The following is a 14915-nucleotide window of genomic DNA, read 5'->3' on the forward strand; positions in this document are numbered from 1 at the left end:
GGAGTAGAGTACAGACGTGGACAGATGGAGAGAGGACAGCAGGAAGGAGTGGGGGACAGGGGAGTTAGTATGCGTCCTGGGCCGACTTCAGGGGGAACTGTGCCGACATTCGTCTGGAAAGTCTTCGGAAAACCCAGGGAAAACCTCAGACAGCACAGTCGGTGACAGGATTCGAACCCGTGTCACCTCCCAGTCTCGGCGTGTTTACTCTTTCTGCTTCTCTTGTGCCGCCTTTGTTCGACAAATAGAAAAATACGTACAATACTGAACCCACTGACAGAGTAAACCTTTGTCTAACCGACTAAACCTTTCTGGTTGGCTACCCGGACAAGGAAAGCCTTTTGGCCCCTAATGTTTCCTGGGCCTGTCTCAGCTGATCTCGCGTACTTCTCGTCGACTGTTTGTCTCGCTTCGTCTCAAGTTTTCTCGATCGAATGGGAGAGAGGCTGCTGTTAGCCGTAACGTCTTCTATCGACGGTCGCAAATGCATCCTGCTGCCGTGCTGCCAGAAGTGTTTATGAAGTGTTTAAAGTGGGACTCCGCAACAAAATCTCCCCAAAGGTTGTGGCCTATATCCGTTATCTCTGGGATGCCAGGAATATGTGTACGAAATATCTCTATCCAAAACTGCGCAGATGTTACTGAAACGAGCGCTTCGCCTCTGTGATGCGAGAGGGCGCTGAAAGCAACATACTGCTGACATCATTTGGCATCCGGCATTGGAGAAAGAATGCACACTTGGAAGCAGACGACAATGCTGGGTGACGTCACGGAATCCTCCTCTGGACGAATCGGCGTTGTATGGAGCTCTGTTTTCTGCTCTTCGAATTTCGGTTTCGGTTTGCTGTTGTCATCATTTACGAATTAATGACTCGCGCAAAATGAATGCCAATGTTGTATACATCACCGTGGAGGTACCTCATGTTCGGTATGATGCTCACCTAATTTTTTTTCGAATCCTTGCGAAACTCCAACACTCGACCGTATCTTCATATGCCTTTTAAGCTAGGAACTTCAGGCGTACCTTTCTCATCAAACTCATGGCAAGCAGCTGCTCAAGTGCTGTAACCGTTTGAGAAGCCGTAAACTTTAAATCCGAACGAGATCCATATTTTTGCACTTGTATTTAGCTCAAAGTGTTACGGGAGACTTTGAACCTTTCTTTGGATATGACGTCACTCAATCCTTTGATTCTCAGACGTTTTTGCATCATTGCGCAGTTATACTTTAGCCTTAAGGACATATCAGTCTCGACAGTATTACACGGACCACCACTCGTTTAGAAAGAACTCCCTGGTGCTGCGGCTGTTGCGTGGAGAAGCCGCCTTCAAAGAAGAGCGTTAGATGGGACGATAAAAGTCACTTCGAACCGAAAGCAAATCAGACTCAGGAAAGAAAAAAATACTTCAAGAAAAGAAGGAAAGAAAACTGTCTTTCAAGGGGTCTCGTTAGCTATCCGTTCGAAGTGGACCCTCCTTTTTAGAGATAATGGCTCCGTGTGGCTCCAACTGCATCCTCCTTTCTTTCCCCTTGATTTTTCTAATACCATTCATTACGAATCAAGAGAGTTGCGTCCTGTTAGAGGAACTGTGTGGCTGTAAGCCATGAAAGGTCTTTTTTTTTCTTTTTTTGAAAGGCAGTCAGCGGCTGTGCTTCTTTTGAGGGTTCATCTAATGCGATGTAGTTTGGTGCCGACATCTTTGCCAGCCAAGATTATTAGTCAGTTAGTTCCTTCCCCTAAGTAAAGAAAGTTTCTAGCACATTGTATCTTCTTTAAAAAAAGTAGAAGCCAACTTTCTTTTGTACAGGAACCTTGTATTCGAATCGTCTATGATGTACTCATCCTAGCGTTTATTTTGAACTCAAGCGCTGATAGAAGCACTATAACACTGTGAGCACGTTCCTTCTTCATTTTTTCCCAATCGTTTGTTTGATTATCTGGTAAGCGTAATTTATGACTCATTTGCGTTTTTTTTTTAAAGAATGTTTAAAATTACATTTTTACGGCACGTTCGCGGTGATTATTCCGAGCTGATTTATTAAGTTCTTCTCGAAGGAGGAGCCAAGGCACCTTAATGATATGCTCTGCGATACATCAACCTAAATTACTTTTTCTCTTCAACTAGAATCTAACCCCGCCCGTCTGGTTCCGTTCACTTTTATGTTCCGATTTTCTCACGAATTCCTCAGACGTGTCTTTCGATTACCATGTTTCTGAGCAGCTTTCTCGTGATGTGCTTTACTTACATTTTTTTAAATGATAGCTGTTTGATGAGTACATTACAAAATTTGAGAAGAGACTAACGAATAGATTTTGTGTCTAAGCTCATTTTCGGGTGTCTGTAAGGTGTACGTAGACGCCCGATCTCGATGCTTTCATCATTTACCAAAAACATATATACATTGAAATATGGGCGGCAAACAAATTTGTATCTTCTCTATCTACCTCTTTACATGTAGTCCAGTATCTAGCTTTGAGTGGATGTATCAGACGTTGTTACCATTATAAAATAAAGTTCTCGTTGTTGCTACGAACTTTTTACCTTGCCTATCTGTATTCTTCGTTGAATGTAGAAGAACTCCATTTTCTATCGCGTCGAAATGTGTGTTCGTGTGTGCAGAACAGGAGAAGTGACGGTGAGCGCGTAATTTTGGGGTGGGATATCCGCATAAATGGAGCTATTATTCAAAACAGGCTTCAGCAGCCTTGTGAGAGCCCTTTTTCGAATATACGGTCGACCGCAATCTGTCGGCTCGTCAAGAGAGAACGAATGGCAGATGTTTTCCCGCATTTATCCCTATTATTAGAAAGGAAAGTCGAAGGGGATCCAGTCTGGGCAGTAATTGCATTGAAAGAAGTAAAGAGCGACGGTTGGCCGAGGTGTTACTGGTGAAAGTAGCAAGAGTATAAAATGAATAAGTGTCCTTTCAAACTTGTATGAGGAGTGCACAAAAACTGCCCTGCATCTGTACGCTGATGCCAGACTGAATTCGAGCTTTTTTTTAGTTACTGTGGTTAGATGTGAAAGACAACCTTATTTAAATGATTACGACTGGGCACAGTTAGATGTAAAAGCCGTCGCTTTTTTTTTTTCACTTATTTACGAATTGTGCATAACATGCTTGACAATCAGCACGTAATGCAAAGTATAACAGTGTCTTCTCTGTTGAATGGAATAAAATCTACGGATTATTAATGTGCACGCATTGGTACGGTATATGGTGTAATGTAATCTATTAGTAAGCGCAGTTTTTTCAAGCACATCTTAACCGCAGCCGTAGAAGCATGCTTCACTACACTGGTTGTGGGAATGTCTTTAATGTCTTCTTAGTGGTTGTAACTTTACGGAGCTGTTTGCATTGCTTCATGTGTTCATTCATTTTGTTACAACAACACATGCAGGAGCCACGCTGACTTGACACACATCAGATTTCTTTTCGCTTCTTACGATATAACGCCGCATGGATAACAACCAAAATCAAGTGCTGTCGTCGTTGTTCACTCTTTTTATCGATCCCTATGAACTACAATTTAAAAAAAAAAGTGACCGGAAGTAGCGTTACATTTTTTTTTTTGCCTATCCCAGGAAATATGCTGTACCCCCGATAAGAAATCCCCGTTTCCGTTTCACTCTCAACACTCTTTCCGTTCCTCGGAGCCGGTGAGAACTATACGTTTCTAATCGTCCCCCAAGGGTTAGTTCAACTCTAGCCACTCCGTTTCTTGCAGTCACTTTCTTCGCGGCGGAATCTTTATCCTGTGAGCCTCGGTGAGAGACTGTCGCCATTCTACGACCCCCATGGGTGCATTACACCTCCCACGGTCATTCCTTTCACTCTCTCATTAAGTTCGCATGTACGCCGTACCTCTTTTCACGGTACTCTTTCACAACAGCTGCATAATGTGCGCCGTTTATTTCTTCCACCAGCGCTAACCGTGAGATAAAGGCAGCGAGCCTAGCTGTCTGAGATATGGAAGAACTTAGAAGCAAGTTTGACTTTTTCGTCTTACTTCTTGACTTTGAGTTTGAATATATAAGCGTCTTACTTCTTTCATCGTGTCCCGGTATTTTACGATGTCTAAGAGACAAGCATACCGGTATGGTTCTTTCGAATAGCGCCGAAGTAAAGTAAGATATAAGACAAGAAAAAACCGCTGATGCATAATACAAGAACAAACGGAACGTTGGTCGTTGTCAAAGTTTGAGGACAAACTCGATCGTCTCGTATTGATTTTTGGAAGAGAACACTTTGTACCGCAGTTATTTTGTGCTGAGTGGTTTTTGAGCAGTTCCCCTCCACTCAGGTATAGGATACGAGTAACTGCAACTGCGATGGTTTTGTTGCGCAGCACCACAACCACAGTACGAAGACGTTGTGTCTTTGCTTACGTGAGCGCGTGCTTATTCACACTGCTAATTGCCAAGGCGCAAATCGAAGGGCATATTTAAATGCATAGCAGGGCGCTATTGCAAGTACACCTCGCGAGATTTTCCGGAAAATGCCGTTTAAATTCAGCGTATTCATGTTCGGTGCCTTACATATCACAGGCTGGTACAAGCAGAAAGTGCCCTGCAGTCCACAGAATTTGTACCACTCCAAAAACCTACAGCATAAAGCACGCGCACTTGTATTCGTACTGACTACACTCTACTACTACTTGTACACTCTAAGAAACTACTTGTACACTCTAAAAAAAAAAAAGAGTACTTTTACTCCTTTTGGGGACTAAATGCATTGCCACAAAAAATAGTCTCTTTCGGGAGTAAATGCACGGGAGTAAATGAATGTCACAGAGTGGAGACTGCATTTCATGCGCTGTTGTAAGAGTCCCAGGTACATAATTCGTGCGCATGCATGAAAATACTTTGAAGCAAACCGTCAACCGTGATATATCGAGTTATATAAAATCTTGCGCCATTCATAACGCACAGTTTGCGAAGAAAGATGCGCTAACTGTTTCTTACTCTGTGTGGCTGGAAAATTGCTACGTTGGCTGAGTTATACAGCCTTATGCCATCAAATTGACCAAGGGCACATATTTACGTAGATTGTTGCATTCAGGAGACCATTCGCGAAGTTCAGTGACAATTTGCAGTCCTGGGGAGGAAATGTCGGGACTAACTGTCGGGTTAGGGGACTAAAATGGGGAGTAATTGCAGTCTAGGGGAGTAGAAGCTGCAATTACTCATCATTTTACTCCTTTTTTTCTTAGAGTGTAATTTTGCCTATTAACTGTAACTAGTTGACTGCAATCTTAAGGTCTTAATATTGGATATTATTGCATTACAGTGGCTATACAGCGGAGCCATGGTACATTGCATAGATACGTGCCAGTGTGCAGACGAAGCTCGAAGATGTGAGGCGAGCATTGTGGTGAGTGTCCCGACTGGGATTAAATCCTCACAACGCTGGCAACCAATGTTGGTTCGTAGCATTTTCAACAAGCGCACAGCGCGCAAGTCTTTCGCAACCAGTTCCCAGGGTCATGCAGCCTTTTCTTTCTAATAGCCTTCTCACATATTCCATTACTTTGAACGATGCCTCACTTGTAGTCCTTTAAAGGAGCAGAGAGAGCCATATAAAAAAAAAAAGATCAGTTATGAAAGCGTTGTGAAAGCAGGCAACTTGGTTTGATGATTAACACACACACACAAAAAAAAATACATTACGGTTACGACTCGTGTAACGCGAAATTCAGCCTCAGCTGCGCGTGTAGTGAAATGAGCCCGGATGTAAATGTGTAGACAAATTTATTTAAGCGTGATGAGTATTGATTTTTGGTCGCCAAAATGGTTGGCGAGGTGAGTGGTGTCCTGAACGAGGGGGCTGTTCCGGAACACCAAGTCTATGCATGAGCCATGTCCAGTTGTGGGTTGGCGGATGTCGGTGCACAGCGTAAGGTCCAGTTGTTCGGACATATCACTTAGGGAAGTGCTGTTCTTGGCTAGTGAGACGTCCACGTTGAAATCTCCGACGATGAGAAGCTTGTGCGTGCGGTAAGGCGCGAGTACATTCACGATAAAGTTGCGGATGCTGACGCTGTAAAACTGACGTGCTTTGTTTTTTTTTATCTCACTTCCCATCGATAGCGGTTGTAAACTGGCGCGTTTCTCCTCCTTACTCCCAGCGCTGAGCGCACATGCGATAATAGTTTTGTGCGGACATGCGAATGCCGACGCGATCTCGGGAAAAAAAAACAAAAAAAAAACACTCACTCGTGTGTAAAAACACACTCGAACATCTCCGCGATGTTCCCGCGTTCCCGCTCGACTCGCTCCACAGGATCAAACGAGGAGGAGGAGGAAAAAAACGTCATCGGTGATGTCATTACTGTTCAAAGGGGCGACCGCCCTTCTATCGAGGTCAGCGCTGACCGGTTTTCTTCAGTCCACCTGTTCCGCAATGTCTCGCGAGACAAAAGCGAGAAAATTGTTGTCTGTTGTTGTTTTTTCCCTGTCTCGGGTTGCATCCTTGTCATCATGAACCAGCTTGTCTGCGCCCTCTCTCTGTTGACAAAAGCGAGCTCGTGCTCGAGCGGGGACAGGTTGATGATTTTTGGCTAACGTTATTCGGGGACTTCTCAATGAGGGTGGCCTCCATAATCTCGCGGCCTGAACTTGAACCATGTCTTGAACGGTGTCTGTGGTCCAATGTTCGTTTACTGTATCTAATAAATCAAAGAAAAAAGCGAAAAGGAACACTTCTTCCACCGCTGTGGCTTACGGCGTCGTTCCGAGTGAAAAATAGCAGACGACGTTTCTCTGAACCAACCAGCGGGACGTACCGTAGTGACGTCAAAATGACGTGAGCGGCTGGTCGGCCCCTTCCGGCCATTGCCACGGTTGCGCACGATCGCGGATTTATACATCTGTTGAATGAATCACTTTGCATGGTGCATTTTAATAGGCAGGTTAATGGTTTTGCATGAAAAAAAATGGTAGTGATTGAAGTGCATGACTACCGCACATGGCAAATATACACGTCGAGAGCTTTTCCAGAACGTCCTTCTAGTGTGCAAGCGGACTAGGCACGTTTTCCTGCTTATGCAAGCTACGGGACTGACTTCATATTACTTTCTCTTGTGTGTAGTTTTCTGTAGTGATAGCGCTAAAGCAATATAGATACATTTTTGGTCACGTTTTTCTTCATCTGCGCGACCGATCTGTGTGTGTGTGGGGGGGATATTTTTATTTAGCAAAAAGAAAGGAAAGGTCAGCCAGACGGAGGTCGGCTTGCTACTAAAAAAAAAAGGAAAATGGGGAAGAAAAGAAAATGAGAAAAAGAGCAAAAGGGGAAGAAAAGAAAAGGAAAAGAATGAAAGAAAAGAAGTAAAGGAGAAAAGGGAACAGAAAAGAAGAGGAAAAGAAGAAAAGGAAACGGGAAGAGAAAGAAGAAAAGAAAAGGAAAGGAAGAACACAAAACTAAAACTGAAAAATCACACACACGGTCACACAATCACAAGGCGTTGACCGATCTGGGTGTTTTTAGAACTCGAGGAAGGAGCCAAAGACTGTGCAATGTGCTTGTTACCTCGAGATCTGCTCAGGCCTATTGGGATGAGACGCAGCTTCACTCTCTGGATCCTAAATTTCTACCTCCACCGAACCGATAACCGAGCGTCCCCGTGACCTGCTCTCTGCGGCTGCATATCGATATACCGTGGTGTTTGACGCATATTAGAGAGTATTAGTGTATCCAACGCTGGTCGCGTTTACGTACGTAAGGGATAGCGTTGAGCTTCGCGCAGTGCGCGGAACCACGACGCTATTCCTTACGTACGCAAAGGCAATAGCGCACGATGTACTAAAACTCACTATTAGCTCTATCCAGTTGGCTAAATCCCGAATCCCTCCCGTCAAAGAAAGTAGCAGTATCATCTTTCCCATCTCGTTGTCGAGGCCCTCTGCTCTTCGTCTCGCCGTTAAATCGAAATGGAGAGGAAATAAAATTCGACTGTCTGCCATAAAGTCGCTTTGGCATCCTCTGAGGAAAAGAGGAGTAACAAAGTCTCCTTCTCGCTTGTATGTTCTTTCTTTCTCTGACCTTTTTTTTTTGCCAGGTCCTTTGGGCTTAATGTCAAGGAGCTTTGCAAACAAAAAAATCTTCACGATGAAAGTTAGTCTTTACAAATAAGACGGAAACAGAGGAGAAGTAAAGAAATACAGCGGGACAGACTTTGCTTTTCCTATGCGTTCCCTCGCATTTACTGACTTCTTTTCCTCTGCTCCCTGCGTTATACATAGACGAGATGTCTGCAGTTCTTTTTTTTTTCTCTCTTCGCGTCTCCCATCAGCTTTCTGTCCTAGCTATCATCGTGTTCTGTTTTTTTGCATCTGCTCCTTTTGAAGGATACGCGCGAAACCCCCTTTTGAATATACATATTCTATAGCTGCTCAGTGTGTAACCCATCCACTCAAAAGCAACCTGAGAGTGACAGCGCTATAGATACGTACAGCTTCTTTCGTGTGTATCTTGCCTTACACGTAGAGATGTAGTTGGTCGATAAAACATACCGACCCTGCACTTGCCATCGCAGCGGGAGTGTGTTCAGACGTTGAAAGGCTTAAGTAGGCCGCGGGGAAACGTGGAGGTGCGTGTTTTGCGCAGTACATTTTCGATACTCGCACAATATTTTGATTGGCTCGAAGATGCTTTGCAGAGTTTTCGAGAGATTGCGAGAAGACTAACAACACAAAGTTGTGCGTGCAACTTTTCTTGTACCGCAGTATATCGAGCGAGCGCGTCCCTGATCAGCGATATATATGCAGGTTTATACGTATTTCGATATACCTAAGAATCAGACATGCAGTGTATATAAGAGCTTCGTTGAAAGCAGGCAGTGATTGGCTGTATACAAGGAGCACAACTTGCATGATTTTAAAAAAAAATCGTAACCTCTTATCACGAAAAACTAAAGGAAAAAACAAACATCATTGCATTGACAAAACTGCCTGGTACTATACAACTGTCTATTTCTTCGCCAAGATATCTATAGCAGTCCCCTAGGGACCACGACCTGTATTGTTACCTTCTTGCATGTCCTATTATCGAGTACGTGTGGTTTCATCTGGTAACACGCTCCACTGCTCGCGTACTATTAAAAAGGAGTTCGTTAGATTCGCTCACAATAGAATGAAGATGTCTCATTTGAGGACCATGCAAGAGCGTCCCCTCTATAGAGTCTCCATTGTGGTGCCAGTAGACTGTAAGGTACAAAAGGCCTGCCTTTTACGCTCCGGCTGATATCAGTCGACGATGGAAGGGGCCGTTAGTTACGAGGGCCTTTTGCCTTATCACGTTGTTGAGGGCGCGGGCGTGTATGGGAATGTATGATTGGACCTGTAGGCGTAAGTGGCTTCGTCAGGTGGGCCTGTTTCAGTAGGTTTAGTCTCTGGCAGTGATTGGGAGTACTTGAAGTACCGAGTTCTCAAGTACTACCTCAAGTGCATTTCTCGAGTACTTGGACTTTATATTTTGAATACATTTCAAATTGTGTACTTTCTGCTGCATTCCCAATACAGTCAAACTCCTTTACAACGAAACTCACGAGACAGCAAAAAAAAAAAAAAAAAAAAAAATTGCAGTAAAGGTATTTTCGTTAAAAAGGATGTCAATTATTGGACCTGTAGGGCTCCATCGGGACCGCAAAAAAATTTGCTGTAGTGGTATTTTCGTTAAAAAGGTGTTCGCTATAGAGGAGTTTGACTGTACTCATTCCCCGGGACTACCAATATTAGTCCTACCTCCTTCGAGGTTACGTGCGCAGCTAATTCCACGCTAAACTATATTTCTAGCTCTTTCGTGGGTCACTGTCTCTTGTTGTACTGCGACCGTGGCACTCGCTTTCTGCGGTGGAGCTCGCCTGAGTGAGCAGCATCAATACTTGCGTGGAAACGAGGATGAGCAGGCCAGGATGAGGGAGACTGGGAGGTGGTGGGTTCGAATCCTACCGCCGGCTGTCCTGTCTGAGGTTTTCCCTGGGTTTTCCGAAGACTTTCCGGACGAATGTCGGCGCAGTTCTCCCTGAAGTCGGCCCAGGACGCATAGTAACCCCCTGTCCCCCCACTCCTTCCTGCTGTCCTCTCTCCATCTGTCGACATCTGTACGCCGCTCATAGCCACAGTCGCTTCGAGGCGCTAACACGAAAAAAAAAAGAAAAGAAAAAGAAAAGCATGATGGAGTCTTGCGCCTCCAACCTACGCCACTTGAGGGGGGGGGGGGTATGTTTATTAAGAAAAACAGAAAGGAAAGGTTAGCCAGGCAAAGAGCCGGCTTGCTATTCCGAAAAAAAAAAGAAAAACGGGGGGAAGGGGAAAACGAAAAAGAAAAGGAAGGAGAAACAAAAAACAAAAAGGGGAATCAAAAAGAAAAGGAAGGAAAGAAAAACTAGGGAATCAAAAGGCCACTTGAATTGCTTCTACATGTCTATTTAACTGTGCGGCGCAAATAAATCCTGTTAGTTGAGAGTTGGCAGTTGTGTTCCGTTGTCCTTATCCTCGATCTGCTTCACAGACTGCCCCGTGCCTTCAGATCATAATATGCTTGTCTTATATGCAGCGGTACAGGATATGGGACAGTATTAGTGGTATCCTCGACCATTTGAAGAATACTCATTGAGTTCACTAATAACGTTGTTGACGTGCTTGAGGTAAAGGGCAACTGTGCTTCTTTTCATATAGCGCTGGCGTTCTATCCCTTTCCAATTTCTTTTCCTTCCTTTGCGGAACGTTTGACCAATAGCAAAGAAAAAAAAAGAAAAAAAAAATATAGAAAAGGAAGAAAAAAGAACCAATGCTTTTTTTTAATGTACAGCAAGAACCGTTCCCTCTGGTGGCCGTATTTCACGTAACATCTGGACCTGATCCAGAATAGGGTTCAAATCTTCACTTCGTCGAAACGGGTTCAAACAGTAATAACGCTCACTGCAAACAGGCGAGTCTTAATGCGTTCCAGATGTGTCCACTCGCTTTTTCTTTTTTTCTTACTCTTTCCGCCAACAGTTCTCACTCGAAGGCATTTATGACTTATGGAATCTGTTCTTTCGAAAGGGTCCATCTATAGAGTTCATATATACGTGACATTTTCTCGCCATTTCGCTCTTGACAAATTCGTCCCTCTTTCAAGCAAATCGCAGTTCAACTGTCGCCCTTCAATTGTGCAGTTCCATTCTCAAAGAGATGAAGTCTTAATAACCTTCGCGTAGAGTTTATGGACTGCATTGGTGAATGGCTTTGTAATCATTTAAGGGAGCGCATTATTATTCGAAGAACATTATTAAACCCAACCTGAACCAACAGCATTGGAACCAGGGTCGTTACCAAACCATGAAGTATGACACTACTGCGCCCATTCGTTTAATTTGAGCGTTTAGCAGTTGGAAAGTAGCTTCCCTTTCAACATACGTATTGTCCATACGTAATTGAAATCTCTGGGGAAGAAGCTGACGAAGCCAACGAATAGTTGACTTATCCGTCTCTTATATCACATTTACATTGCATTAAGTTTAAATTATATTAAATTGTCGCGTCTTGCCCCGTGCATATCATAGGACGCATTAATTTTTCTATTCAACACCGGATAACCAAGAGTGCCCATATATTGCATATCTCTAGATGAATGAATAAAACATAGGATGTGAACTTACATTGGCAGAATAAGCCTGCGGAACGCTGCTGTACAGACAATAAGAAAAATCACTACAGAAAATCGCGCCTCTTTGGCAGGTCTCCACACTCGTGGCTGAGTAACTGATTTTTTTTCTCTCTCCCTCTCTTCAACGCATACACCAATCCGTACAATTCTCACGTGCAATAAAGCGGACAAGAAGAGCCACCTATGAGTGAAGTTTCAAGCGCATGGAGCAACGCGTCTGTGAGACTCGCGGCGTCGAGCAAAAAATGTCGCGTCCTGCCCCGTGTCTCATCTTGCCCCACCTCACCCTACGAACTGTATTTTCTAACGCCTTCCTCAGATTCATCTAAGGTTTTAACAAATCGGCAGAACCAGTTTCAATACGCACCATTCCGCGTGCGCTCAGCGAAATTATTATTACCGAGGTTTAGTAAACCGGTTTGCAACGTCCCGGTACGGTACACGGTAGAATAATTCCGAAACGGTATCACGATACGCGAGACTGACGCTGTCGACGTTTTAGCAGACCATGAAAGGAGACGGTACGGTTAATTAACGTCGGGTGACGTACCCGGAAGATCCATTTCGATGTTACGCTGTTGAAGAGTTCTGTTATTGCGATCCATTTCGTTGCATTCACGAAAGGCTTATTCGCAATGGCCTACAACAGCATAAAAATGCTACGGGAATCCACACTGCCATCTTGCTTCTCGCGTAGTTAACCTAGTCTTCTTCTTCCTCCCCTGGCGGAACACCGCAACCCGCGTGACGTCTCCGATAACACGGTACGCTATTCCTCGAGGAGCTCCGTAGCGGCGGTACGCTAGTGAAGCTCAGATAGCGACGCGCATGCGCCATGAGACCAACGCCGTAGCGGGTAAAGTATCGGATATGCAAAAACTGAAAGTACCCAAGCAGCACAACATCTTGGTCTAATATTGGACCAATATTGGCAATGTCGGCCCAATATTGGACCGAGATTGGACCAGTATTGCCAATATTAGCCCAATATTGGGCCAAGATGCTGTGCTGCTTGGGTATCTATTGATGCCCGGCATCGTATTGGCCCGTTAAGTTAGACAGGATGTCTCATGCCTGATAGATATTCCTTGCGCCTTCATAAAATGAAGCATTCTGTGACCGTGTAGCGCTTCCAATAAATACGCTCCTCAAATGAAAAGCGCCTCATATGTCGAGGAAGAGGACAAGGTGTTGCGTCCGTTTGGAGGGAAGCAGCTGACAGCATAAAGTACGCTACTGGCGAGAGTGTTGTGTTCGAATAATCATGCGCGGGATGGATTATGATCACGTGATCGGGATAGTTCTTATTAGATAGGATGGATTCGTTGTCGTGGTATGTTATGCTATGGTCGTGACGTGATTGAAGTAGGCTCAATGACGTGCGTGGGATTATACGTCCAGCGTGTAGGAGGTATTGTGTCGGTGGTATTGGTATGCTGGCTCCTGCAGCTTCTTTCTTGACTAGATATACCGGTCTCGTAGACGGTCGGTAATGCACGTGCGGAACACTGGTGGTTTTAATGGGCGGTTGAGGCTGCTGAGACACCGTATATACACTAATACACGAACGCTTGCCACCCCGGGACTGGGAGGTGACACCGGTTCGAATCGCGACACCGGCTATGCTGTCTGAGGTTTTTGTCTGGGTTTTCCGAAGTCTTTAAAGATCCCCCTGAAGTCGGCCCAGGACGCATACTAACCCCCCTGGCCCCACTCCTTCCTGCTGTCCTCGTATTGCCAACTGTAGGATGGGACAAGCGTAAGCTTGCCCACATCACGCTTCGAAAATAAAGACCATTTTAGAAAAGTCCTGCTGTCCTCTCTCCATCTGTCCCCGTCTGTATGCCGCTCATGGCCACAGCTCCTTCGCAGCGCTAACGCGGAATTTTAAACAAATTTCTGGAAATCCTGCCGGTGCGCCGTCTACAGCCCGTTCCGACGACAGGAACTGTCAGAACTATTCTTACGGACTATATCTCTAAGACACTTCGAAGGGGGCAAAATTGGCCCGCATGTACGCCCCCCGTAGATGAACCTGGAAGCGCACCAATATTCAGCTGCTGTTTTCTTGGTTAAGTGGCCCTTTCAAAGGGGCGACGAAGTCGTATGTTTACGTTTTCACGGTGTCCGTGAACAGCAAAGTGTATCCGCAACAAAAATCTAATTCATTTAAATCCAATCTATAAATCTAATGCGCAATATAACCTGTGCGAACTGAAAGACAAACGATGTGGACCAATGCCGCCCAATATATGGGCCCAACATCTCCATATTTTTCTTCTTCTTTTTTTACCAAGCAACCAACTAACAAACGATGCTTGTCTTTATCTCTGCGCGCAAAATACATAGAGCACACGTGCCGCAGAAGGAAAAGAAAATGCAGAGCTCGGTAATATTTTCCCTTTCAATTACTTTTCTAAATATCCATTTTAATTACTTCATTGCGCCGAACAGGTTTAAATAAACGCTCGATTCACTCCTTTTATCCTCTTGTTTCACTTTTTTTTTTGTTCCTTATTTGAATGGACAGGGAGCTTCCTCGTATATGTTCCACTTTCTTCTTTGCATTTACGATTTATACTATTTGCTCTTCCTCGTATTGTTTTCATTACCCACCAGAAAGAGTTCTCGCTCGCTAGTGCGTCCGCTCTTGCAGTAATTGAAATACTTCCCGTGTATGATGTTCCGTTATTCAGTCGGGAGATGGTCTTTGCTTTCGATGAATCTATTTAAATTGCGCGTACGGAATGATAATTGCAGTTTTTGAGCTTTAAGTGCGGAACGAGAAAAAAAAAAAAAAAAAAACTACTACGTATTCAAAGTATGGCAGTGAAACTGGGAAGCAAAATCGAAGGACGATTCTCAAAGTGCGAGGGCCGCATGAATATTGGATTGAAATGAGGCTCGTGTTGAATGCGGCTAAATCTGGGCTGGTTCGAGTGACGGAACGCGGAATGGGTTAGAAAACGTGAGGTTCGCGAGCATTTAATGTTTATTCCGTTCTACGTGTTTATAACCAAACTCGTCGCTTTATTTTCTTTGAATGACGTCAGTTTGTGACGTTTCTATTGCAAACATGTCGCGTGGGATGACTCGAAAATGCGAAAAAAAAAGTGTGGAGAGTTAGGAAAAAAAGCTCAACGCACAGGGAAGGCTATGCGAGTGCTATTGTCCAAGAAGGCCAATATGAGGAGAGCTACAATGATTTATTTGAATGACGATTAAACTGAATGGACTCCTAGGAGCGGAGTCACGATGTC

At 44.4% G+C, this 14915-nt stretch overlaps 1 protein-coding gene across 1 annotated transcript in view; it reads left to right on the top strand.

Annotated features, from left to right (window-relative positions):
* The window catches only part of LOC135390871 (uncharacterized), a 510967-nt gene that overhangs the window by 328150 nt on the left and 167902 nt on the right, over nucleotides 1–14915 (top strand). Inside the window, exon 9 of the mRNA XM_064620821.1 lies at nucleotides 5293–5376. Within this exon, the coding sequence (XP_064476891.1) occupies nucleotides 5293–5376 (84 nt within the window). The remainder of the gene's footprint in view (nucleotides 1–5292; nucleotides 5377–14915) is intronic.

The sequence above is a fragment of the Ornithodoros turicata genome, chromosome 4, assembly GCF_037126465.1.
Source record: "Ornithodoros turicata isolate Travis chromosome 4, ASM3712646v1, whole genome shotgun sequence".
Classification (NCBI taxonomy): domain Eukaryota; kingdom Metazoa; phylum Arthropoda; class Arachnida; order Ixodida; family Argasidae; genus Ornithodoros; species Ornithodoros turicata.